Source organism: Citrus sinensis, chromosome 9, assembly GCF_022201045.2.
Source record: "Citrus sinensis cultivar Valencia sweet orange chromosome 9, DVS_A1.0, whole genome shotgun sequence".
Lineage (NCBI taxonomy): Eukaryota > Viridiplantae > Streptophyta > Magnoliopsida > Sapindales > Rutaceae > Citrus > Citrus sinensis.
Genome location: NC_068564.1, coordinates 26451934 through 26479153, shown reverse-complemented (window position 1 = coordinate 26479153; position 27220 = coordinate 26451934). Strand labels below are relative to the sequence as shown.

Genomic DNA, 27220 nt, shown 5'->3' with positions numbered 1-27220 from the left:
ATGGCACTATTCACATGTACGGTACTATTCACGTGTACGGTACTGTATACGTTACTGTTCACGACACTGTTCACATAAACGGATGATGACGTGGCATTGACCGATGATGTGGCATTGACTGATGAGGTGTCACGATCCTGTTGGACTAAAATTCTTATGTACTGTTGATGGTGACGTGGCAGCATATCAGTGGACGAAAAATCTCACGTACGGTGCATGCATCACACAGGATTATTTTCAACCAAACCGCGTTACTGTTCATCCGGGTCAAACCGCGTTACTGTTCAAAGTCGGGTCAAACCGTGTTACTGTTCATCCGCGTGGTCAAACCGTGGACTGTTGACTGATGACGTGGCGCAATCCTGAGCGTCCAAACTGTTTTTAATCCGATGGCCATGATTTACTCCATGTATCTATAAAAAGGGGGCCTCCCCCCCCTAATTTGATATCTCTGAATCCATTTTTGGGATCCATTTTCTATAATTCCTTCTCCATCTTGTATTTTCTTCGTATTTTAATAAATTCCCATTTTGCCCCTAGTTCAATTATGAGTGGCTAATTTTCTTTCAAGCTTGGGTTAAAGGTGAAGTCTCAACATGTGTCATGGGCTTTATTTGGTAAATTTATTTTCTCTTCCCCTCTAATTTTTGTGGATGTTTTGACTTCTCGTCGACAAATAATACTGATCTTGTCTAGATACCGCCTTGGTTACACCGGCTTTCTAGTATAAAGTTATTATTATTTGGCACGATAAGCCCTTAGCACCATATTGATTAGAGCGTGGTTCATGAGGTGTGGATTCCCCCCTCATGATTTAATTGGCATTAATACGGATTATTTAGCCCATGATGCATGTTGATACGGATCCAGATACCCAAGTACGTCAATTTAATAGATTTTCTCTTCAATTTATTCTCTCCATTGCAATTCCAATTTTAGAATTTATTCTCGCCATTTTAATTTAAGTATTAGCTTATTCCAAATCTCATTGGTTGTAAAATAATTATATTCACAGATCATGCTGCTCTTAAATATCTTCTCACAAAGAAAGATGCAAAAGCCAGACTAATTCGTTGGGTGTTACTTTTGCAGGAATTTGACTTGGAATTCAAAGATAAAAAAGGGACAGAAAATGTTGTGGCGGACCACCTCTCTCGTCTCCATTTTGACACAATTATAGAACAATTACCATTAAATGAGTCATTTCCAGATGAACAATTAATGAGTGTGGAAGTATTACCTTGGTATGCTGATATAGTTAATTATCTTGTTACAGGTAAACTTCCAGAGCATTGGACCAAGCAAGACAAGATCAAATTCTTTGCGGAAATAAAGAATTTCTTTTGCGATGACCCGTATTTGTTCAAGTATTGTGCGGATCAAATTCTTAGACGATGTGTCCCAGAAAGTGAAATTCAGAATATCCTTTCATTCTGCCATGAACAAGCTTGTGGAGGCCATTTCAGTGCTAAGAAGACAGCGACTAAAGTTTTACAATGTGGTTTCTATTGGCCATCTATATTTCGAGACGCTTACACTTTCTGTTCTTCATGTGATAGGTGTCAACGAATGGGAAGCATTACACGAAGGAACATGATGCCACTAAATCAAATTTTAGTGGTTGAGATTTTTGACGTATGGGGTATCGACATCATGGGACCCTTTCCCCCTTCTTTTGGCCATCAATACATATTGGTTGGTGTTGACTACGTCTCAAAATGGGTAGAAGCAATTCCATGTAGGACCAATGATCACAAGGTGGTGATAGGATTTTTGAAAAGCAACATTGTCTCGCGCTTTGGATTCCCTCGAGCAATAATCAGTGATGGTGGTGCCCACTTTTGTAACAAAGCATTCAAAGTTCTTTTGACAAAGTATTCAATCACACACAAAGTGGCGACCCCGTATCATCCGCAAACCAGTGGCCAAGTTGAGATCTCCAATCGAGAAATAAAGCACATATTAGAAAAGACGGTGAGGCCAGACAGGAAAGATTGGTCATTAAGACTTGATGATGCATTATGGGCATATAGAACGGCTTTCAAGACCCCGATTGAGATGTCACCCTACAGGCTAGTGTATGGAAAAGCTTGCCACCTACCTGTGGAACTCGAGCATCGTGCATATTGGGCCATCAAGAAATTCAATTTTGACATGCAGCAAGCCAGCTCAGAAAGAAGATTACAGCTGGCAGAACTTGAAGAAATTCGCAATGACGCGTACGAAAATGCCAAGATTTACAAGCAACGAATGAAAGTCTTCCATGATAAGCAAATTATGAGAAAATCGTTCACTCCAGGTCAGAAAGTGCTTTTATTCAATTCTCGCTTGCACCTATTCCCAGGTAAGTTACGCTCACGTTGGTCTGGCCCATTTATTGTTCATATTGTTTTTCCACATGGGGCAATTGAAATTAAAGACCCAAAGAATGGTGTCACGTTTAAAGTTAATGGTCAAAGATTAAAGCCATATCTAGAGTACCAACCACATGAAGAAGACACCGAAATAAATTTGAGTGACCCACCAAATTTGAATTGATTTTTTTTCTTTTCGTTGATTTGATTTTTCTTTCTTTCTTTTTATTATTATTCTTTTGCTAATTGAAATTGTTTTTGCATAAGTGTGTTTATTTTACCATTAAGTTTTCTCTTATCATTGTTAATCATGAGTCTCATACTTAGATCGTTCCTCCTGAACATTCTTAAACCACTTCAACGTGTCAAAACTCATCTCAAAAGGCAGATTCAATTTTGTAAAACACAACGCATTTGGGCTCTACAACCACCAGAATTAGTAGCCTATGTTGAGGGTTTAGAAAGCCAACTCAGAGACATTGAGAGAAGTGTTTACGACATCCAGTTGGAGCTTGAGGTAAATTCAATAAGAGGACGATTTTAATTTTCTTTGTGTGTTTTAATTTGTTTTTCTGTTTATGTGCTTTAGTTTGTTACCCCGGTGAAGTGGCGGATAACGGTACTCCGTGACAATCAAGTCGGTTACTTCAGTTTCCCATAATAACTGATATTCTGAGGCGAAAGTATGGACAGAAACGAGATTCTAGCAAAGCTTCACAAGCGATTCCCTTCACTTCCTCAGAATGCCCTCCTTACGATCTATAAAGCTCGGTCCGAACGCATGCGATTACTCATGAGGAATAACATACCTGCTGACATCCGTTGGTTAATCGAGGCTAAAGTACGATCGGCAGGTGAGTTACCTCCAAAATTTATTGCATACATGCCTGGTTGTGGTAAAGGAAATTATGCAAGAAAACGACGAGCTCGAAGAATTTCTGTTGCTTGTCATAAGTGTGCCAGAATGAGTTGCAATAAAAACCCATGTTCTTTAGGAATGATGTCTGATAACAGGGAAGATAAGATTCAATTCATTAGGGATGGCTTGAATAAGGAGTCATTGGATGATATCCTTTTGTCTCTTGAAACGCATCCCAGTGGATATGTGCAAGGAGCGATTCTCCAGTTATGGCCATTATTCCAGAAAGAGCATGCACGATATAGTCTCGGGAATCTGACTATAAACGACCCTGTTTGCCAGTTTATAAGAAAACTGGATAGGAAGCCTATCCTCGACCCATAGAGGGCGTTCAAGCTGTTTCTGGACGTAAAACCAGAGGAAGATGTGAGCCACAGTCGCAACTACCTGTAAATATCCTTTTACTTTATTATTTCACTATTGTCTTATTGTTTGCATTATTGTCTTTAATAATTTTATTACTGTTTGCTTTTTTTCTTTTTACTGTTTTCTTTTTGACTTGCGAGCCACATGCTTTACGCGTTATTTGACACTGACATATTACCTCATACACAACCATGACCCACTATCACCGAGATTCTTAAATGTGATTTCCTTTTTGTCAAGCACTCACAAATTATTTTCGAGAAGTATCACAATGGCAGCTGCTCCCAATAGACAATTCAAGAACATTTGTGTACTTTCTGGATTTACCTATGGCAAACATAAAGAGTTCGTTGAGGCAGCTATAGATCTTGGTCGAAGCATAGCAGCAAGAAAATTACACTTGGTGTATGGAGGAGGTAACCGAGGGTTATCAAAAATGGTCTCAGAAGCAGCTTTTATCAGAGGAAGTCAAGTGTTAGGCATCATCCCAAGAGCCCTAAAACCTTTGGGCAGTTCGTCTGACTCATCAACTGGAGAAGAGTTAGTCGTCTCAGGTATGCAAGAAAGAATAACTGAAATGCTTAATCATGCTGATGCTTTTATTTTCCTTCCAGGAGATCTTGCAACACTAGAGGCACTTATCACACTAGCATCTTAGGCCCATCTGCACATCCACCAAAAACCCATCGGTTTGTTAAATGTCAATAACTTTTATGATGGCTTTATCGTATTTCTTAACCATGCAATAAAAAACTATTTCATTCCTTCTAATGTAAAAAAACTTTTTATTTGTGCTCACACTGCTAATGAGCTACTTGATATGTTACAAGCTTATCGACCGGAGCCAGACCCCTGGACCTTTGTGTTGGAGCGTCCAAATAATGATGGTAACAGTAGCCGCAGTAAGAAGTACAAATTAGATTTAACTCTCCGCCTGTAAATATTTTCTTCTGTGTTGCACCACCCAGGTGATGTCTTCTAAACTCTACTTCTTTCATTTCAAACATTGAGGACAATGTTTCCTTCTGGTTGGGGGGAGGGAATAGTCGACAATTATGAAATTTTGGTTAAGTTTTTACTAATTTTTTGTTGTAGAAACTAACTGTTGCTAACTTTTTGTGTTGAAGATGGCTGAATATGGAGTGTAGTGACTCTAGAAACGCATCTTTATCGTAAAAAAAAAAAAAAATTCAGACATTTTCTTTTTCTTTATTATGTGTTTATGTTTATTTTTCTTCTTTTTAATTTCTCCTCTATAAATATACATTTCCCAACTTTTGAGTCGAAGATGGCTGAATATGGAGTGTAGTTCCTCTAGAAACGCATCTTCTTTAAAAAAAATAATAAAAAAATCATTTTCTTTTCTATCATTTTAAATGTAACTTTTCTAAATTAATTTTTCTACATCATTTTCACATTTCTGCATGCATATTTTTTTTTTTTTTTTATGTTTAGAATAGGTTGGGGGGTAGAATTTTTTTTTTTTAAAAAAAAAAAAATTTGATTTGTTTTAACATTGGGTGACATGATTAATTTAAATTTTAGTATTTGTATTATCTTTGGTCTTAAGTGATGTTACGCTATGTTTGCTACTTTACATGTTGATGTCGGAGACAAATGTGAGTTGCTTGAAGGAATGAACATGTCATAATAAGTACCAAGTGAGTTTTTGAGCCTATTATTTTTCTTGGAGAATAACCCTTTTGCCCACTCTTTATACAGCTTAGCAGTTTATTATTTTATACACGATCTCTAAATTACTTTTGAGTTAACCCTAAAAAAAAAAATTGTAAAATAAAAAAAAAAAGAAAAAGAGTGTGTTGCTACATTTGGAGGCCCATCTAACTAGTAGATATGGAAGATTATTTAGAGCCCTAAAAGACGATGGAAAGGCCATCTTTGATCCGTTTGAGCCTTTCTAGCCATCCCTTTTATCAAATATCCATAGTTAACCCTTTTGAGCCTTAAAAAAAAAATAAAAAAATAAAAAATAAAAACTTTTTTCTTTGTCAACTTATCATCTTGACCCACTCCGATTTGGAGTATTACCCAATGTCTTATAAGTTCCATCACCTATATATGTTTGAGAAAATGTAAATAATTATGTTGTTCAGTAAAGTTATGCAAAAAAAAAAAAAAAAAACAAACAAAACAAAAGTTGTTGTTTCAAAAGAAAAAAAAATAAAAATAATAGGTGAAATCCACCTTGCAACTTCCAAAAAAAAAAAAAAAAAAAATTCTCTGCATTTTTCTCAAACATACACTTTGTTTTCCTTATTTTCCTTCTTTGTTAGCCATGTCCCTAGCCTACGTTACGTCCTAATAAAAGTCCTTCTTGATTTTAGGGAACTATAGTTTGAAGTAGAAGCTAGTTATATGGGCTAAAAAGATGTAGTGATGCATAATTAAAAAAAAAAAAGATAAATAAAGTGGGTTGACTAACATTTTATTTGACTTGAGATCGTATTATTTCTAAGCTGAGGGCATATTTATTTCATCTTGGTGAGAGCATGTGATATCACTTCTTTATTATTTTCTCTCTCAATTACCATTCATTGGAGTGACTATTTTTATTGGGATTAATTTATTTGTGAGAGTGTCACTACTTCCAGTGAGATTTTGGGGTTTGACATGTCATTCTTGAGAGTAGCTAAAACAAAGTCTACTGGGCTAATTCATGTGGATGGTTGATGTGGGTGTGATGTTGCTTTAGACTGGAGATAATGCTTATACTTTTATTTGATTGCTATCATTAATCTGATGGAATAAATACGAGTGTTTCTATTAAAACAAAAAAAAAATTATTTTGAATTTGAATTTTGTTTTCGCTTTATTTGCTAGGGACTAGCAATAAGCTGGTTGGGGGGTGTGTTGAGTGTTAGAAAATGCATATTTATAAAGGAGAAAACCGTCATTTTACATTTTAAGTCTTACTAACAACCCTTACTTTTATATATTTAACCTTCTTGTGATTTAATTACATGTGTTTTATTTTAATTAAGTATTTTATGTATTTTAGGGGCATTATAGTCATTTCACAATAAAGGAGAGATCAGACGGCAAAACGGACATCACTTTTGAACTCAGGACGGTCGAAAACCTTAGGAGGAGCATAAAAGGAAAAATGGCACTATTCACATGTACGGTACTATTCACGTGTACGGTACTGTATACGTTACTGTTCACGACACTGTTCACATAAACGGATGATGACGTGGCATTGACCGATGATGTGGCATTGACTGATGAGGTGTCACGATCCTGTTGGACTAAAATTCTTATGTACTGTTGATGGTGACGTGGCAGCATATCAGTGGACGAAAAATCTCGCGTACGGTGCATGCATCACACAGGATTATTTTCAACCAAACCGCGTTACTGTTCATCCGGGTCAAACCGCGTTACTGTTCAAAGTCGGGTCAAACCGTGTTACTGTTCATCCGCGTGGTCAAACCGTGGACTGTTGACTGATGACGTGGCGCAATCCTGAGCGTCCAAACTGTTTTTAATCCGATGGCCATGATTTACTCCATGTATCTATAAAAAGGGGGCCTCCCCCCCCTAATTTGATATCTCTGAATCCATTTTTGGGATCCATTTTTTGTAATTCCTTCTCCATCTTGTATTTTCTTCGTATTTTAATAAATTCCCATTTTGCCCCTAGTTCAATTATGAGTGGCTAATTTTCTTTCAAGCTTGGGTTGAAGGTGAAGTCTCAACATGTGTCATGGGCTTTATTTGGTAAATTTATTTTCTCTTCCCCTCTAATTTTTGTGGATGTTTTGACTTCTCGTCGACAAATAATACTGATCTTGTCTAGATACCGCCTTGGTTACACCGGCTTTCTAGTATAAGGTTATTATTATTTGGCACGATAAGCCCTTAGCACCATATTGATTAGAGCGTGGTTCATGAGGTGTGGATTCCCCCCTAATGATTTAATTGGCATTAATACGGATTATTTAGCCCATGATGCATGTTGATACGGATCCAGATACCCAAGTACGTCAATTTAATAGATTTTCTCTTCAATTTATTCTCTCCATTGCAATTCCAATTTTAGAATTTATTCTCGCCATTTTAATTTAAGTATTAGCTTATTCCAAATCATTTCCCCCATAAATCCAACTACCTATTTACAAAATTAATTCTATATATAATTAAAATCCACCTCCTCGTGGGATCGACACTCGTCACCATTAGTCTATACTACAATAGATTCGTGCGCTTGCGAGTACATTAAAATTTGCACAACAGAGCACTCGTGGATAAGACACCAGAAGCAGCCCGAAATCTCATTGCTAATATGACTGTTAATTCCCAACAATTCAACACTAGGAACGATCTACTACCACCACCTAAGAGAGTCAATGAGGTAAGTACTACTTTCCTCGAATAACAAGTTTCAAATCTTACCTCTTTGGTGGAACAATTAGCCCTAGGGCAACAAGTGAGACCATGTGGCGTCTGTTTCATGGTCGAGCATACGACTGATATGTTCTCTACTCTCTAAGAGGGTTCACATAAGCAAGCTAATGCAGTTGAGGGGTTCCTAGGCCAACCAAGACAAAGGTAGGAGCCCTATTCTAATTTTTACAATGACGGGTGGAAGGATCACCCTAATTTTAGGTATGAGAACCAACAATAAGGCATTTCTAATATGGCACCGTCTCGACCATTAGGCTACCCCCAACAACGGATGCAACAACCTTACCAAGTTCGGCAACCTCCACCTTCTCAAAATCAAGGTACGTCTTTGGAAGATCTTGTAAAAGCTCTCGCTACTAACTCTATGCAGTTCCAACAGAATACTTAGACACAACTCTAACATTGAGATAATCAAATTAGCCAACTGGCCATATTTATGAGTAGGATAGAGGCTAGAACTTCAAGAAAGATACATTTTCAACTAAAAATTAATTCAAAGGAGAATGCTAGTGCTATGTCTCTTAGAAGCGGAAAGCAGTTGGAACCATTATTAGCTAAGCCATCAAAAGTGTCCACAACATCATCGCACTCTGTGACTAATCCCTCCCCCGAGTCTTTTCCTTTAGCAAGGAAAGACGATTCCCACTCTACATTACCAGTCGACCCATCTAGCCGGGTAAGTACCCCCTCACCTCGAATTAAGACCCTTTCCATTCCTCTATTATTTCCTAGTATGTTTAAACAATCCAAGAAAAAGGAGTAAGAAAAAGAGATCCTTGAGACCATTCGTAAAATATAGGTAAATATTTCTCTACTTGATGCTGTTAAACAAGTGCCGCGTTATGCAAAATTTTTGAAGGAATTATGTAGCAACAAGCGAAAGTTTAGTGGTAATGAAAAGGTAAGTGTAGGAGAGAATGTTTATGCTGTACTTCAAAGAAAACTTCCTTCTAAGTGCAAAGATCCATGTACTTTTACTATCCCCTACACTATTGGCAATACTAGATTCGAAAGATATATGCTAGATTTAGGGGCCTCAATTAATGTTATGCCACATTCGATTTATAATTCCTTGAATTTAAGTCCAATAGAATAAACTTGTATAATTATTCAATTGGCTGATAGATCTAATGCTTACCCCAAAGGGATTGTGGAAGATGTTCTTGTACAGGTTAATGAATTGGTCTTTCCAGCTGATTTTTATATCCTTGAAATGGAGGATGAGTCATCGCCCAATCCCACTCTTATTCTATTGGGGCGACCATTCCTTAAGACAGTCTGAACCAAGATTGATATTTATGATGAAACCCTCACAATGAAATTCGATGGTGAAGTGATCCACTTCAATATCTTTGAGGCAATGAGGTATCTTAGTGATGTACATTCTGTCTTTGCCATAGATGATATTAATACTTTAGTGTAGGATTTCTTTGATTTATCCGGTAATGATAGTTTTGAAATTGCCATACGTAAATATCTTACAAAAGATGATTCTAAGGAACAGAAAAATTTGATAAAGTTAGATGATGAGGTAGAGGAAGCTATGGCGATCTTAGATAAAGCAATATCATTACACACCAATGGGTATAATGGCAAGCACGTTATGGCATGGGCGGTTTTGGCTTTGGATTTAATTCTTTCCATGCAAGGATTTAAAAGCCGCAATTGAAGCATTATAAAAGGATCAAACAGAAGCAACACAAAAGGGATATTCGGCAGCTACACATACAAAACAATTTGCTACCGCAAAGGACAAGAAAAAAAATTACATGTGCAGCCGAAGGGAATTGAAGAAAAAGGCAGCTGTTTGAATTAATCTTCATGATTGGTTTGATCAATTTTCTTATTCCCAATTTAATTATGTTAGGCTATATTTTCTATTTGGTTGAGAGTGAATTCAAAACCCCAAACATGTCATATGATTAATTTTTAATTTCTATCATTCAATTTATTTAATTGAGATTGTTTATGTTCTTCTATAATTAATGTTTATGATTTTATTCTCGTCTTGTTTGAGTAGCCAATTAGATAGGACTTGAATAAATTCTATTGCTAGATTAAAATTTTTGATCCGTAATTGGCTTGATATTTTAATCATTAGTAGCAGGTTGGAATCAATGATTTCAATTGGAGAACATAACCTAGGTTAAATAATATGAGTTTGTGTGTTTATTGCATAGATCAACATAATATCTTTCTTTGTTTAATGCTTCTGTTATCTTAAATTTAAAGAGCTTGTTTTAAATTATTTAATGGTTAGAGATTAGGTGAAGAGCTTGTTTTGCCTAACGACACTCTAAAGAAAGATTGAGACTAACTGAGGTTATTGTTATCTACGGTTGATAGTTTCAATATAAATTGATGATAGAATTGATATATTATGTGCATGTTTGATGGTGGCGAATGATCTTTTAACAAAAGTTTTTATCATTATTATTTCTTTCTCCTTTAATTAGAGTTTTTATTAAATTTTTGTTTTCATAGTTTAATTTCTTTATTTCTTGCTATTTAGTTAAAAATTCAAAAACTCTCATTTTATTTATAATTGGCATTTTCTTTAGTTAGATTAATTTATATTAATTATTTCTATTATTATTTTATTTTAAGTCTTGCTTTAGAGTTGATAATAAATATAGCTAGCATAGTCTCTGTGGGATCGATCCTTACTTGTTTTATACTAATTATTTATACTAATAGTAAGGTTTAATATTTGGTGCACTCAATGACACTACCAAATTCTCAACTTCATTTGTATAAGTAAATAATCATTTTTCAAGATATATCATAACCATAAAAATAATAATACATGCAACAATCATAAATCATCCAACAAACATTAAATACAATGTTATCTCATAACAACTAGCACAATCATTATCATGCAATTTCAGTACGAAAAATTCTTATACAATGACTTAGGACAGTCTTTCACTTGTTCGAAGCACTCAAGTCCTAACCCAAAAACTCCAAGACTTATTAAGAACAACATACCATCTATTATCCTCCATCAAATCCTATATAGACAAATAATTTTGAATTTAATACATGTTTAAACAACAATAAATAAATAAATAAAGCATGAATTAATAACAACACAAAAATGAATACAAAGAATTAAGACACTTACATATAAATCTAAATCAAGGCATCTCTCCCTAGGTAATGGCATCGGCTCCTACTCGACGTGTTCAAGAAACTTAAAATTAATACTTAGCTTATTCAATAGACATACCCTACTTATTTATAAACTTACTTGATTTATACTCAACTTGTTTAGAGACTCATTCCACTAATTACTTGAATTATTTTATACCACTTGTCTAATTACCTCACTTATACTTTTGCTGAAGAAAAATCAAGTTTTTTAAATTTTTATAAAACCTTTTAAGATCGTCCTCATATAATATATAAGAATTTGTAATCTAAAAATCGTACCTTGAAAATCCGATTTGGTTTTTTCCGCTGAAGTGATTTAGGCTCCTAGATCACGATCCGCCGCCACCACTTCTGTTAGATCACGATCCGTCACCACCACGCTTGTAGATCACGAACTGTCACTAATAATCTTTTAGGTTATGACTCAGGTTCGATCTGCACTTGACGTGTGGGTGCCTTTATTACTACCAAAGCAACTAGCACGAGAAAATTTTTCTCTCAACAATAGAGAGAAAAATATTTTTCCCTGATCTGTATAAAGTGGCTGCTCTCTCTCTCTTTAGAGAAAATAAGCCTTTTTATATCTCCTTTTAGTGAAAACCCTAGGCTCCAAATAATGAAAATAAAAACTCACGGTACTTGCTTTTTCTATAGGGGACCCACCTTATAAAATAACATAAGACCCTTTACACACAAGCTAATTAAATAGAGCCTCCCACTAAATGATATATTTAGGCTTTTAACCCAAATAGTTAGTTATCTTACTTATTAATCCAATAGTGGTGCAGTCAATTAAATAAGCTAACCCGGGGATCATTTGGGAATATACAATAGTAGCTATAATAATTAGGCTTGTAATTAAACTAGCCCAATTATTTAATTCCAAATCTACTCTACTAAAAGATTGGAACTGACCTCCATAATTGTATGCTCGAATAATAATTCGTTGCAAGCCACATTGATTTCTTTATTGCACAATCTTTTGTACCACATCATTAATTAAATCGATATCTCAACTGTCCAATCAATTTAATTACATCTTGTTCCTTGATTCTTACTGGTTTTCTCTAATGATCATTTTCAACATACTAAATATGTTGACACACTCTGGCAAGAGAATTCTATGATCAAGTGCCGAAAATCCATCAAAAGATGTATTGTACAAATTTTATATTGTCAATCTATAACTCCAATAATCATAATTGCTCCCACCAAAATACCGAGTAATCTTGACTACAAGTATGTGTTGTGCCCATTGGTAACTCAAATGGAATAACAATTACAATCATGAAATCATAATTAACTCAAGATTAAGATTACAATAAGATCAATGGTTATGAGATTTAATAAGTTTGACAGTCATTTTAAGGTTAATTAAATCTCATATGTGATCCAGCTCAATGTAGTCAAACTACATCAGTAAATTCATACATGATTAAGACAAATCATTCAATGAATTTACTACAGTCTAAATATAAACAGAGCGCCCAACTCTATTTATCAATTGCGAACTTAATTTATTTAATCATAAGATAACTTGTATTTATGTCTTCTGTGAATTCATATGATGATAACATAAATACATATAATATGATTAAACAGGCCTTATTCAAAATATTTATGCAGTTGAAAATATCTTCAATATTTTATTAATCAGAAAATAAATTAATATGTTTTAAAAGAGCATATAATCCCAACAACTTTACCATTAGGCTAACTATTACTTGACATATTTTTTGACTTCCTACCCAACTTACATCTTAACTTGCTTTACTAGCTCCAATTTTTGCTAGACTAGATACTGGACTTACTTGAATTATTTAATTGACTTCTTACATGACTATATATTTGACTTAATCAACTCATTTACTTCACTTTTTGCTTGAATAAATACTCGACTTACCCAATTTCGTACTCGACTTCTTCCTGGAATCATTTTTCAAATCATCCAAAAATTTAAATGAATATTTTGGTCTTCAATTCATACATTTCATGCAATTGTGTGTGTATGTGTGCAAGCACTAAAACAAATAATCTACTCTTACAAACTCATGAACTATTAGTAATTATACTTATAATATAATAGAATCAAACTTTAAGCATACATAATGTTTAAATTTCAAACATACATTATCCACCACTTGATAATGCAGCCACTTTTAAGTTTTTGAAGTATTCATATTTATCAAAAAACTTTATATTGGAGGTAAGAGGAGAATATTGTGAGTAGGAAGAAAACCATGAGAGAAGAAGAATTGTGAGGTGTGAAAAAGTGTTTGAAATGACGAGGTAAGGAACTGCAGGCATATAACCACCAGGGCTTGGCCCAGTAGCTAGAACCACTCCCTCACAAGTGTGACGGAAGTGGTTCGAGCCTCTGCAGACGCGTTGCAAGGGTTTAATTTAAATCTTCCTTCCTCAAGTACTAAAACAAATAATTTACTATTACAAACTCATAAATTATTAGTAAATATACTTATAATAAAATCAAATCAAACTTTAAGCATACAAAATGTTTAAATTTCAAACATACTTTATCCACCACTTGATAATGCAACTACTTTTAAGTTCTTTGAAATATTTATGTTCATAAAAAACCTTTGTATTGGAGGTACGATGAGAAATGGTGAGAGGGGAGAAAACCATGAGAGAGAGGAAGAATTATGAGGTGTGAGAAAGTATTTGAAATGTTGAGGTATGGAAATGTAGTCAGATGAATTTTTAAGGGTATAGCGCTTGAAACGACGAAGTGAAGAAATGTGGGCAGGTAGATTTTTAAGGGTATTTTTGACTTTTCCTTCATCCTTAGGGCATAGGTACATTATCGGGGCATAAATTTGGTATCTTGGGGCGAATGGGTATATGTACAAAAAAAAAAACCCGAGTTATTTTAGGCTGGAGATTAGAAAGACGAGGGGATTATGGGCGATCTGTTATTTGAAGAACCTTTAAGGGTATTCCTGAAATCTGAAAAATGAATGTAGTGCTAAAATTGTAAGAATTTGTTTCCTGGGTCAAAACTGAAATATTCCCAAAACTATTTCAACTAGCAGTCTCTTTTGAATATTTGTGCTAGAGTAAATTATGGAGGCCGCGAAGAATAGACGATGATATCTCATTTGAATTTTTAATAAATATTCAAAACATTTTAATAGGCGTAAATGAAATTTATCTTTTTATTAAAATATTAAGGTTATAATGAATATTTTAAAAATGTATGATCATTTATTAAATAGAAAGGAATCCATACATACTCTTAAAATAGGAAAATTATGAAATAGGTGGCTTTAAAAAAACTATATCAAGCACTATTTTTGTGAAAACTTATTAAATGAGCCATTTATTGTATTTAAATCCCAATCCCAATCCCAATCGAGCTTAAATACATCTTCTAATTTTGTGGATAGAGGAAAACTACATCACTCCAAACTGGTGAAGATGAAAATTTGGGCACTGCCTGTAGAAATGAGCTAGCTCAATTTCAGTAGATTTTTTATGACAATACATCAGCCGAATTCTAATTATAACATACAATATCAATATTTTTTTTATTATTTTTTCATAAGAGAGTACGCCTTTCATTTTAAGGACCAATAATGACTAACAATACATTGTAACAGAGCGTAAATATAAGGTCATGTCATGTATAAAGTACAATATATGGAATGAAGCATAAGACTCAAGCCTAAGTTAGGTGACTCTTAACAATAAAACACAATTACAATCCGAAAAGAGAGGAGAAAAAAAAAAAAATCACGCGATAGAATTACTTAAAACTTAGAAAAATATGTCTAGACTACTACCTAGTACCTATCTCAGGTAATATATGTGAAACCCCTTTACGATAATAGACAGAAAATGATTATAGAAACAAAAGGAATACAATGCACCACAACCAAATACTAACACATCAGCCTTTTAAAATGAAAACAATTGTAATGACAATAATGCCAGATAAAAGGAATCCCTTTACCAAAATAGCAAGAAAATCAAAACCCGAACGAAGTACATAAAACAATCAGGCAATCTGCAGTGAGAGCAACCGTCGATGGAAAAGTCGTTTTTGGCGACCCCAGGGACAAACCGAGACAAACAAAATCGGCTCGGGTTATAATGCGCCACGTCACCCATCGGTCAACAAATAAATGAATAAAGTAACCCAGAGCACCGTTTCCGTTTAAATGAAAGATCCATATCCCTAATCTCAACAAACCTCTAATGGCCGTCGCCACAGGTTCAAGCTCCTGTTGCAAACTCGCAAAGCCCTGCGCTTTCACGACATCGAATTCCTCGCAGTCGCCCTTCAAGTTGAAGAAATTTACAGCCAGCCCAGCCAAATCGACGTCCATTCGCTGTACCATTGCGAGAGACCCGGTCGTTCCCATGGAGGCCAAGAAGGAGTCCGACCCTGCCCCGTGGCAGAGACCTGATGTGTTTGGCCGGTTCGGTAGGTTCGGCGGGAAGTTCGTCCCTGAGACGCTAATGTACGCGCTTTCTGAGCTGGAATCCGCACTTCATAAACTCGCCGACGACCGAGATTTTCAGGTTCGTACTGAGGGTACTTCTGTAATTTCAGTGCTTCCGCCGGTGCTAATTAAACACTTGTGTGATCGCAGGAGGAACTTTCGGGGATTTTGAGAGACTATGTCGGCAGGGAGACTCCGCTTTATTTTGCTGAGCGGCTTACGGAGCACTACAGGCGGCCTAACGGGGGAGGGCCGCACATATACCTCAAGAGGGAGGACCTCAACCACACTGGGGCCCACAAGATCAACAATGCTGTTGGCCAAGCTCTGCTCGCCAAGCGGTTGGGTAAGACCCGGATCATCGCTGAAACAGGCGCCGGTCAGCACGGAGTTGCGACGGCTACTGTCTGCGCGCGGTTTGGTTTGCAGTGTATCGTCTACATGGGTGCCCAGGACATGGAAAGGCAGGCACTTAATGTGTTCAGAATGCGGCTTCTTGGTGCCGAGGTTTGTGCACTGAACTTGAACTTATTTTTGGTAATGATTTGCAATTACATAAGCAATCTTTATTGTTGAGTTATATGTATCCAGGGTATTATAGCCATTTTTAGCATATAGCATTCATATGGTGCTGACAATATGAATGAATCACGTTGTTTATGCTTTAGGTTAGAGCGGTCCATTCTGGGACAGCCACGCTGAAGGATGCTACATCAGAAGCTATACGGGACTGGGTGACTAATGTGGAAACTACCCATTACATTCTGGGATCTGTTGCCGGGCCTCATCCGTACCCCATGATGGTCAGAGATTTCCATGCTGTGATTGGAAAAGAAACAAGAAGACAAGCATTGGAGAAATGGGGTGGGAAACCAGATGTGCTGATTGCATGCGTTGGTGGTGGTTCAAATGCCATGGGTCTCTTCCACGAATTTGTTAATGACAAGGATGTTAGGTTGATTGGTGTGGAGGCAGCAGGTTTTGGTCTAGACAGTGGCAAACATGCTGCTACCTTGTCCAAAGGAGAAGTTGGGGTGTTGCATGGTGCTTTGAGCTATTTGTTGCAGAATGAAGATGGGCAAATAATTGAGCCACACTCCATTAGTGCAGGGTAAGACTTGATTCTATTTTTCCTTTTCAGTCATTAATTTTTCTGTGGCTCACTTTGGTAATCAATTTTGTATGAATCTGTTCTGCTGGCATGCAGCTTAGATTACCCTGGAGTTGGACCTGAGCATAGTTTTCTGAAAGATGAAGGGCGTGCTGAGTACTATAATGTCACAGATGATGAAGCATTGGAAGGTATGAAATTATATTTGATATTACCGTTTAAGCTTCTCAGCAGACATGGTGGGTTATGGTTACTTGTTAATTGTCTGCATAAATTAATTGTTCGTTGATATATTACTTGGTTTTTTTTCGAATGTGGTGCTGTACTTCCTTTATAGAATTATTGACTTACAAACCTCTTACAGTGAGAAATTTACTAGTTGTTAATTTAGTTGCTTGAAACTTTGGAGTTTTAATCAATGAGGCCAAGGAAATTAATCAATCAGTAGAATCATCTAATATGCACCCTTCATTTTTCAATGGATTGGCCTGCTTCTCTGTTTTTGTCTTTATTTTTTTTTTCCCTGTTTGATTAATTTTCCAGTTCTCCGCAGCCTATTCGTCTTTCATTGTTCACCATCTAATGCTTTTGTTAAATTTGATCTCCATTTTACTGTCTATTGATGTAAGTAGTCATAATGTACACAAAATTTGGAGTTTGTAACATTTTTAATATGTGTTTTGTTCTCTTTTTTTGTCTAGCTTTCAAGAGGTCATCACGGCTAGAGGGTATAATCCCAGCTTTGGAGACTGCTCATGCATTGGCTTATTTGGAGAAGCTATGCCCAACTCTTGCTGATGGTACTAAGGTTGTGGTTAACTTCAGTGGCAGAGGTGACAAGGATGTCCAGACAGCGATCAAATATTTGCAAGTTTGATGGTAATGCTTGTAACCCACAATATATGATTCATTTACTGAAAACAAATAAATGGGTTGCTTGAGCTTCTGTTTTTGAATTTTGTATCATTAGTTATTTCAGAGATGTGAGAACCATCTTATGTAATTTGAGTTAAAACTTTATATATTACATCTATTGCCCTTTTTTTTTCCCCTTTTCATCTGGAGATCGGCTAATACACACCAATCCTGTAGTAGTTTTCTGTATCTCTTGAGAATGTTTTGAGTATATACTAGATTATGAAAGTCCTGACTCAGAGCTTTTTGGAGGTAAAGGCTCTTTCTATGAAGATATCACCAGTGATATTTCCATCCCACATTTAGTGAAATTACTCTTGCTTATTATGATAATTTATGGTGAAGCCCTTGTTTTTTTGCATGTCAAATTCAAATGTATCAACAATTTGCATGACCAATGGGTTAAATCTTCTCCAATTTCTTATGCTTTCGCTTAGATCGCATGTTTTTGTGGACATTTAGGTATTCTCACATTGACCAATGAAAAAAAAAGAGAGGGTATTCTCACATTGAAAAGGGTAAAATAATCAAATTAACCTCATTTTTGACGCAATTGCAGAGGGTCAAGTATGATTTAATTGATTCAATATTCAAACTAATAATGATTTAATTCTATCGGGAAAAAAAGTATGATTAAATTGACTGATAGTTCAAACTAATTATCTAATTGACTTTTAGGAAACTAGAGGGCATAATCTCGGATCATGAAGATACTACGATGACATCAGCAGTGACATTTCCAGCCCACATTTTGTGAAATTACTCTGCTTATTATGATAATTCAAGGTGAAGTCCTTGTTTTTTTTCGTGTAAAATTCAAATAAATCAACAATTTGCATGAGAAGTCATTTAAATCTTCTCTATTTCTTTTTTCCGCGCTTAGATCGCATGTTTTTGTGGACAAATAGGTATTATCACCGTTGAAAAGTGTAAAAATAATCAAATTAACCTTCTCTTGAGGTAATTGCAAAGGTCAAGAATGATTTAATTGACTGATCGTTCAAACTAATTATCTAATTGAATTTTTAGGAGACGAGAGGGCATAATCTCGGATCATGAAGATATTGGGTTGATCTAAAAGGTTTCTTTCAAGTTGCTTGGTTTAAGTTTGGACTTTGGATAAAAAGATGAAGCACGATTCCGCCCTATCATCATTATCAGTAATTCAGTATAAGGATAAAATATTATTTTAATGTACTTCCTCCATGAAGAGCCACATAATAAAAGGGTTAGAAAGGATTCTTTAAATAAAATTGATTCTCTCTCTCTCTCTCTTTTAATATTGAAGAGTAATTTTTCTCTCTTCAAGTAATATTATATTATTTTTATATTATTAATATTATTATTATTGAAGAGAAAGAAGTATTATAACTATATTGTTAAAAAAAAAAAAAGAGGATAGTTAAATTTAACTAACTTATTTATATTTGATTAGTCTTTTGAAATATAATCTTTTTCACTACTCTATTTGTCATATAAGTAAATAAGAATATAAAGAGGCTTTTCCAAAAACTTATGCTCCAATAACGCAAACTATAGAAAGATTATCAGAATTATAAGTAGCAGAAGCTCCAAACAGCCGCCCATTGAGAGCATGAGCGGAAACCCCCTTCAATATTGAGTGAGGATAAAAATTATAAGTTGTATCTTAATAGATTTGATTTAAGATAATCCGAGTAAATTTTTTTAATTGTAATATACTAAAAAAGAAGCAGCTCCAAATATATATCACAATTCATTTCACGAACCCTAAGGATACCTAGGTTTCTGAATTTTGTTTTGGGCTTTGTGTCGTTTATGACAAAGTCTATTGGGGCAAAGCAAGTGCCCCTTCAATGCACGCAGAGAGACATATCTATCAAAGAGACTCCCGCGCAGCTGATGAGCTAGCAATGGAGTCAATGGTCTAAACTTTTACAATGATGCACCCACCGGCTTTCATCTCTTCCAATGGTCGTTTAATGTAGCCCGAGGCACATTCGCAGATTCCACTTTCCAATAGAAAACATCTAAACAAGAAATGCAAAAGAAATCACATTGTCTGCATCGTTGTTATTTCTCCCTCTTGAAACAGATAAGGTCTTTAGACATAATGCTCGTCTGTTGGGAAATTTCCCCCCCTCAACTTCATTAAATATTAAAAAAACACAAAAAACTGCCTAACTGCTCGTATAATGTTGCTTATAGTCACCCATTATTATTTTTATTATTTTTATCTACAGCAAGACACCCCTGCTGGTCCATCTGAACAAAATCCAGCCTGCATGGATCCTGAAAGATAGCTCTCTCATCATCTATGTTACACGATGAATCTTAACTTGTTCAACCCAAGCATTCTCACTGCTTTGCCTGTATAAAAAGAAAACAAATGATTAGATGAAGATTATAGCAACCCGCTTGGATAAAACAACTGCATCTTAATTAACATGCACATATAGCTTTATCTTATTATAAAAGGGCTAAAAAAATGAAGATTATAGCAACCCGCTTGGATAAAACAACTGCATCTTAATTAACATGCACATATAGCTTTATCTTATTATAAAAGGGCTAAAAAAATATTCTTAAAAAATTCCATTTCTGCTACCTTCAGGTGCAGTAATTGCCCAACACCAATAAAATTGAACGATGGGGAAAAGTTGGTGTTGTTGTTTGTGATTATATCACTGATAGATCAGTATCACAATGTTGTTCAAGATTATGTCACTGATAGATCAAAATCACATTAACACTAAATGAGGTCAACCATCAAATAATATCAAACAGCCGTTCCAAGCCCAACTTTGGTGCCTAAATTGGACCATACTCCTGCATTTTGTCAAACAAATATACCAAACACTATGGCTGCAGAACTACTTTCAGGTCTAACACACGGTATCACCTAACATCCATCGAATATGCAACACTTCTAAGTATATTGATGGATAAACTAGCTGCCACAATGGTTGCAATAAATTCTGTTGTGTAGCCCACTATGCTATCTTTTGTTTCAACTGGATTGACGATATTTCCAAAAAGTGATGGTAATTCTGCTTTGGTAGCAACGTTTTACTATGTTATGTTCAGTTAGTGACATACCTTATCCTATCTAAGTATTATCCTATCTAAGTATCCTCCAAAGTAAGGAGAGGCTTTTTAGTCTTTTTCTGTTAGCATCCTTGATGTACAAACAAAAGAAGTGAAAGAGTTTAATAAAGCAAAAATTGTCAGCATCTCCAGAGAAAGTCAGATTCTTTGAACCCAAACCAAGTCATAAGGGCACACCACTCTTTTAAAACATACAGCCATCGGTGAGGTATAAACAACCATACTTAAGATGTAAAAAGCACAGGTAATTTACCTGGGAATATAAGAAGGTTCCGAGGATGGCGATTGCAGCTCCAAGAGCGTTGATGGGTTGGACAGGTGTGTGGAAGATTATGATTGAGGAGACTATGACAGATATACGTTTCATTGTATTTCCAATGCTAAATGTCAAGGGAGAGATCTCATCCAAGGACATGTAAGACACCTGATTGTAGAGATGATAGAAAATACTTTGTGCTGCCACCCACCTATCAAGTGAAAAATGACAGCCACACAATTATTTCTTTGGTAGAAGACAAGAAAGAAAGAAAAGATCATTATAACAAAAATTATAAGTTCGTTCAACAATCAATCAAAGCCAAATAAAAAGGAAATGTTAGGCATCGTATATTAGACTTGTCAAAATGTGCCGCGCAGCAAAGTTAAAGACTACCAAAGGCAAATGTGAAGAATAACTGATCATCAGTCATAACTAAATAGATAATAAAAATCTTATGACCGAGCACAAAAGTTTACACCAAGATGTTAATCGCACCATAGAGCAGGAACACCACATTAAGAGGACAAGTATGCCAAACTATAAGATGAATGCTAGACACCCACAAAGTCTTCCCAGTACATCATTATTTTCCCAGTGAACATGTATTAGAAAAAGATCAGGTAACAACAAGCAGCATACTACTTAAAGCACTAGGAAATTATTTTGATGTCAATCCTCTCATAGGGTAACTCAACATGATTTGATCCAATACAATACTTTAAAGATCAATTCACATAGGGTAATCAAAGAAGATATCAGGCTTCCAAGTTATTTGATCCTGGTAATAAAAACATGCCATAAAAATTAAATTTACCATGTGCCTACCACATCAAAACAACTACATGTAGACAAATTAAGGGCAACCAAAACAACACAAAGAAAATCAGAGTCTGCAGTTTCCGGTTACCATATGAACTGCGGTCCAATTTGAGACATGGCTGTTTTATATCCTGCAGCCCACAATTGTGGTCCCTCCACAGCTATTGCAAAAGGTGTGAGGATTAGAAGAGACAAAATTGATAGACAGGCATAGTAGTTCATCCCGCTGACAGACTTTCCCTTCATACCCTTCTTTGAAAATATGTTCCGGAACACAAATGCCAAGTTTGATATCATGGCCCCCATAAAACCTACAATTGGCAGCCAACAACCAAGTTCAGCTTAAAAAAAAAAAAAAAATTCCCTAAAACCCAAACGATTAAAGCTATGTATCGAAATAACCTTCTCCAATTACAGAAATTTCCCAATAGACCAAACCCATGTGACTCAACCAGCAAGAATTCATGATAGCCATAAAATGATAAACTCTAAAGAGTGGGGTGGCAATGACAGCTTAGCTTCAAAGGCTGAAATAGCAGTAAATTCAAATTTTGGTTTCACAATTGCTTATTCTTTAAATTTTATTTATTTTCTATGTATAAATGCAAGTGAATTCAACATGTGACATGCATAAATTGCATCAAATAATTGACAAACTGCCTTCCATTATACATAATCATGCTACAGTCCTCATCTTCCCAAGTCCCAAATGGTATAATTGCCAGATTAATAATTTAGTTCATATCTTAAATTGAAGTAATGGACAAAGAATTATATAAGAACCATCGATACCAAGTTTACCAGACAACAAGAAAATATATCATATACATTGCTATTTCAGTTTCCAGAAATAAAGGAAAATTCTGATTACCAATCATGTTGAAGTTTAGCTCAGTCACAGCAGCAAGAGCGCAACCACCAATGATTGGAACAAGGGACATATAAACCGGCAAAGGGAAGGTCTCCCCCAGAAGAAACCTTGAAACCAAAACACTGAAAGCAGGCTCTCCACTCTTAATGATGTGAGTGAATGAAACTGCAACCTTGGACATACTCACTGTAGCAGCCACATGCCCAATTGTATGTGCCACAGCAACCTATACGCCACAAAATTAACAACATACACCAAATTAACTGCAAATAAAATCCAAATAATAGACCTCTTATTTAAAAGGAAAAAAAAAGAAAGGAAAAAAAAAGGCGCATGGTCGCATAAAAGAAGGAAAATAATTTAAACGAATTTAACACAGCAGATATTTTCATTACTGGGACCAAGAGAAAATAAAAGCTGTCAATCTAAAAATTAGAAATTTTAACTTGTTTTTCCAGAAAATCAAAATCCAAAACAACATAAAACATTTTTCTTGCTTTCACTTTCTCAGAAACCAAACAAACTTGTACTTATCATCGAAACCAGCACAAACCCTAAAAACCAAAAACATCATTTTCTCAAAATTTCCTCACTTTTCTCACAAACCAAAAAAAACCCACAAAACCCATCACAGTACTTACAGGAAACAAAGTCTTCCAGAACTCAAGATCAGTATTTGGGGGCTCAGCAATTCTGGTAGCCCATGAAATCAGCATCATCAACGACCCGCAAGCCAGGGACAGAGTTGAAGTCAACCAAGGATAGGGATACGCATTCAAGACTTTCTTGTTGTATATATTAAACACAACATTCAAAGCCCACCAAGTCGCAAAATATATACCGATCTTGACCTTCTGCGCCGCCGCCGATTTCGCTTCTTCCCGTTCAATCGGCTGAGACTGTTCCGCCTCATAAGCCTTGCATTTTGTCAGGGATTTCTGAACTCTCACAGGCTCGAAGCATGAAACGTTCGAGATATGCAGAGGCCTAGACAATGAAAACTCAGATTTTGAACTGCTGTCCACTTGTAATGGTGGCAGAAACAGAGATCGCTGTGTTGGTGAAAGCAATCTCTTTCGAAAAATTGAATCCGACCCATTGATCGTTGCTGTTGGTACAGTGGCTTTGATAGAAGAAATCATTTTGACAATTCGCAAAAGATCACAAGACCAAAAACCAAAACCAAAACTTTCACAATGATGAGAAGAAAGACGGGATTTTTATATAAAAAAAATGATTGTTTATTATTTTAAATTTTTAATGGTTTTTTTTTTTTCTCTCCGTTGGAGAAGACAAGAACAAGAAGTAGATTTCGCTTCGAAATCTACTAAATAAAAATTGAATTTTTACTCTGAAACCTCAGTCCAAAATCACGATGAAGCGATCATGTGATTTGTACGCATTAAAGTTTTTTTTTTTTTTTGCTTTCATCAACTTTCCGTATTCCAAAAGGTTCTTCTTATGTGAGAGAAGGTGAGTTGGGGAAAGTTGGTGGACAATGGGCTTGACTCCCGCGTGGAGAAGCGTCGGTACACCCGACTTCCAAGTTGCCATTCATTACGTGACACGTGTAGGGCTCGCGGGTCAACAACGGTCTCATATAATTAAAGTCCTCAACCACCCGTAATTTTTTTTTTTAAACTTTTTGAAAAAAAAATCAAAGTGTTTCCATCAAAATTGCGGCATGATCCGCATTCCGTGCGAGAAAATTAACTGAATTTCAAAAATTAAGCTTTAGTTTTTTTTTTCCTCCTTATTTCCGTCCCTTTTTAGATCTTGTTTTGTTATAGCAGTTGTTGACCAGCATCATCTTTTTTCTAATTTTTCATTTTCTTTTTTTGTCAAATTTTAATATGAAATATTAATGTTATGAGAGTAAAATCTCATATAAAAAAAAAAAATTATAACCCACATGGGTATAATCAAGTAATTTTTAATCAGCTATAATATGGGTTTTCGTGATAAAATTATAAAATGTTTTGTCTGGTAAAAGGTTTAAAGAATGATCAAAGATTAATGCTTGGGGTTGGTGGATTGATTGTTGAGGGGACCGGTTAAGTTGCTTATTAAATAGGGAAGAAGCATATACATTTTTTTTATTAATAATAAATAAGAGTCTTGTTAATATTTAAAATTTTAAAAAATATTTTAATTAAATTTTTTGAAGTAAAAAATTATTTTTTCTTTTTAATATTATCGAGTGTTTTTTAAAATTTATATTTTATCACATTTTATTAAAGAAATAATATTAACTTATATTTATTTAAAGAGTTTTTTTGAAGGTAGAGGTCACACCTCTCACTAATATATAAATTTTTTAATTATTCTCAATTTTCAATATACCTTCATAATATATGCAGTACTGTGAATGTATAAATCGAGACTATGAATTTAGAATTAAATATTGTTAGTGTTGTTTAAATCGATGATAGGTCAATGACTCTTCGATAACACCAAATTATAATATATAGAAGTGTAACAATTTCAATATAAATAAATAAATGAAACGTTTATTAATAAGGAAGGCCATTTTCTGCAAAGTCTTGAGAATGATCGGCCAATAGAATTGCGGTCCTTTTACAATTTGTTTTATTTTATTATATTAAAAAGCAGGTTTATTTATTTTAATTTAAAAAGAATCATTACTTACACCACTTTTATATTGTATAAATTCCCAAGCTAATTACACCAAGCAAAGTGTTCGTACAAGAGTTTAGATCAATTATTTATTCCTGGCCGCCTTTTACTCGCCAACCACTGAATAATTAAAGAAAATGTGATTTTTTTTTTCTATATAAAAAAAGTACAAGATGCGGAATCTTAATCAAAATCGAATATTTAATGGTTCATTTTTGACTTGATCATGAAACCCGTGGCATATTCCATTCTTCTCCCACAGCATATTAACTTCGATCCATCCATCCATCCGTGCATAGGTCACGTGACAAGACGCAAAGATTAAATGAATGAAATATGGTGGTTTATTTTATTTTATTTGCAAATAGAATTAGAACACATAAATGTAACAAGCAATTTAAAATCCCAACCAATTTAATTTGTATTCCTCTCTTCACGGTTGACAAAAAAAAACACAAATTCTAGTTTTTTATTTTTATTTTTCATAAGACAAAAAATGATCAACTAGGCTTGGGGTTTCGAATGAAAAATCCTCCGAACCAAACTATAAGTTAAAGAACCCATAAAACAACTTTGACCAAACAAAACATGATTCATCTAATCCACAACTTAAGACACATGCCTAACTTGGGAAACATAACTAGAAGCTGCCCATTTTTGAATATCGTTACGACCTAGAAAATTTCTTTTCCCACCATCGTTAACTCAAATAGACTCAACTTCAACCATAATTTTGAGAAAATTAGTGTTATGAGGATTCAATTTAGTAATTCTAATTCAATATAGTTTAACAGATTCACCTTAAAAATTGAAGTTCTTACATGGATTCAATGGAAGAGAGTAATTGCACATCTCTTTATTTTTGCATATTTGATGAGAGCATAAGATCCACTTCATCTCACGGTGTCATGAGTCATGACTAGATTTTTAATCTATCTATAGTACTTAATTTTAATCTGAAAATTTGTATATGCGACTATACACTGAACGTTAATAACCTTTAATTATTTAATACTAACACTAAAGTATGTGGCCTCATGGTAGACTGGTCGATCCCTTTATTACTTTTCAGAGATTATACAAATTAGAGTTCTAAACTCTAATTGGAACAAAGTTCCAAATGTGGTAGTTAACTTATCCTAAAATATCTTACAACAAACCTCTTTTTAGCTAAATCTGTTTTTCTCTGCCTCATTGTAGTGTCATTAATTATTATCTTAAGCTACGTTTGGCACGTAAGATTTAATCGGATTGATAATAAAAATAGGATTAAACTATGTTGGATTGAATTAGACTGAATTATATATAGTGTTGTCCTATGTTTGGTAGGATATATGATTAATATCGGATTAGATTATGTTAAATTAAATATAAGTGAAGTTAAATAATAGTTAATTGGAACAATTAAATTTATTTAAATTATATGTTTTATATGATGTATATTTTGCCTATTAAATAAAATATTATGAAAATGATTAAATATAAAATTAATTATTTATCAATTGTTAATATTTTATATAATATTCAAATGATAAATGGGATGTTTCCTAATAATTTGTTACTACATATAATATACTATTAATTAATTATTTTAATATTAAATATTAATACAAATAAATAAATGAAAGTAAGATGTCATAGGTAAAATAAAAATAAAAATACATAAATATTTATGGAATCGTGAATAAAATTAATTAATTAATTAATTGATTGATTAATTAATTAAAAACAGTACATAAACAAACAAATAAAAACAAATCATAAAAGAACTAACAGCAAAAGGAAAAAACTTATTTTAAGTACTAATTTTCTTTTCCCCTTGCGGTAGCAGG

At 34.6% G+C, this 27220-nt stretch overlaps 2 protein-coding genes across 3 annotated transcripts; one reads left to right on the top strand and one right to left on the bottom strand.

The window, feature by feature from the left end:
- The first annotated feature begins 15241 nt into the window (after positions 1-15241).
- Positions 15242-18679, top strand: LOC102613151 (tryptophan synthase beta chain 1). Of its 2 annotated transcripts, XM_006493882.4 has the most exons (6): positions 15242-15768; positions 15840-16196; positions 16358-16800; positions 16897-16991; positions 17502-17679; positions 18394-18679. In XM_006493882.4, exons 1-5 carry the CDS (start codon positions 15442-15444, stop codon positions 17675-17677), a joined length of 1398 nt encoding a protein of 465 aa, XP_006493945.1. In that variant the 5' UTR covers positions 15242-15441; the 3' UTR covers positions 17678-17679; positions 18394-18679. The 2 variants fall into 2 exon arrangements, with proteins under 2 accessions (XP_006493945.1, XP_006493944.1); XM_006493881.4 differs by lacking the exon at positions 18394-18679 and having other exon boundaries at positions 15243-15768; positions 17502-17858.
- Positions 18680-19736: 1057 nt separating this feature from the next.
- Positions 19737-24197, bottom strand: LOC102612855 (glucose-6-phosphate/phosphate translocator 2, chloroplastic). The gene is made up of 5 exons (XM_006493880.4): positions 23393-24197; positions 22752-22977; positions 21969-22191; positions 21056-21269; positions 19737-20064 (listed from the first exon to the last, which is right to left on the bottom strand). Exons 1-5 carry the CDS (start codon positions 23891-23893, stop codon positions 20053-20055), a joined length of 1176 nt encoding a protein of 391 aa, XP_006493943.1. The 5' UTR covers positions 23894-24197; the 3' UTR covers positions 19737-20052.
- Between the last annotated feature and the right edge of the window lie 3023 nt (positions 24198-27220).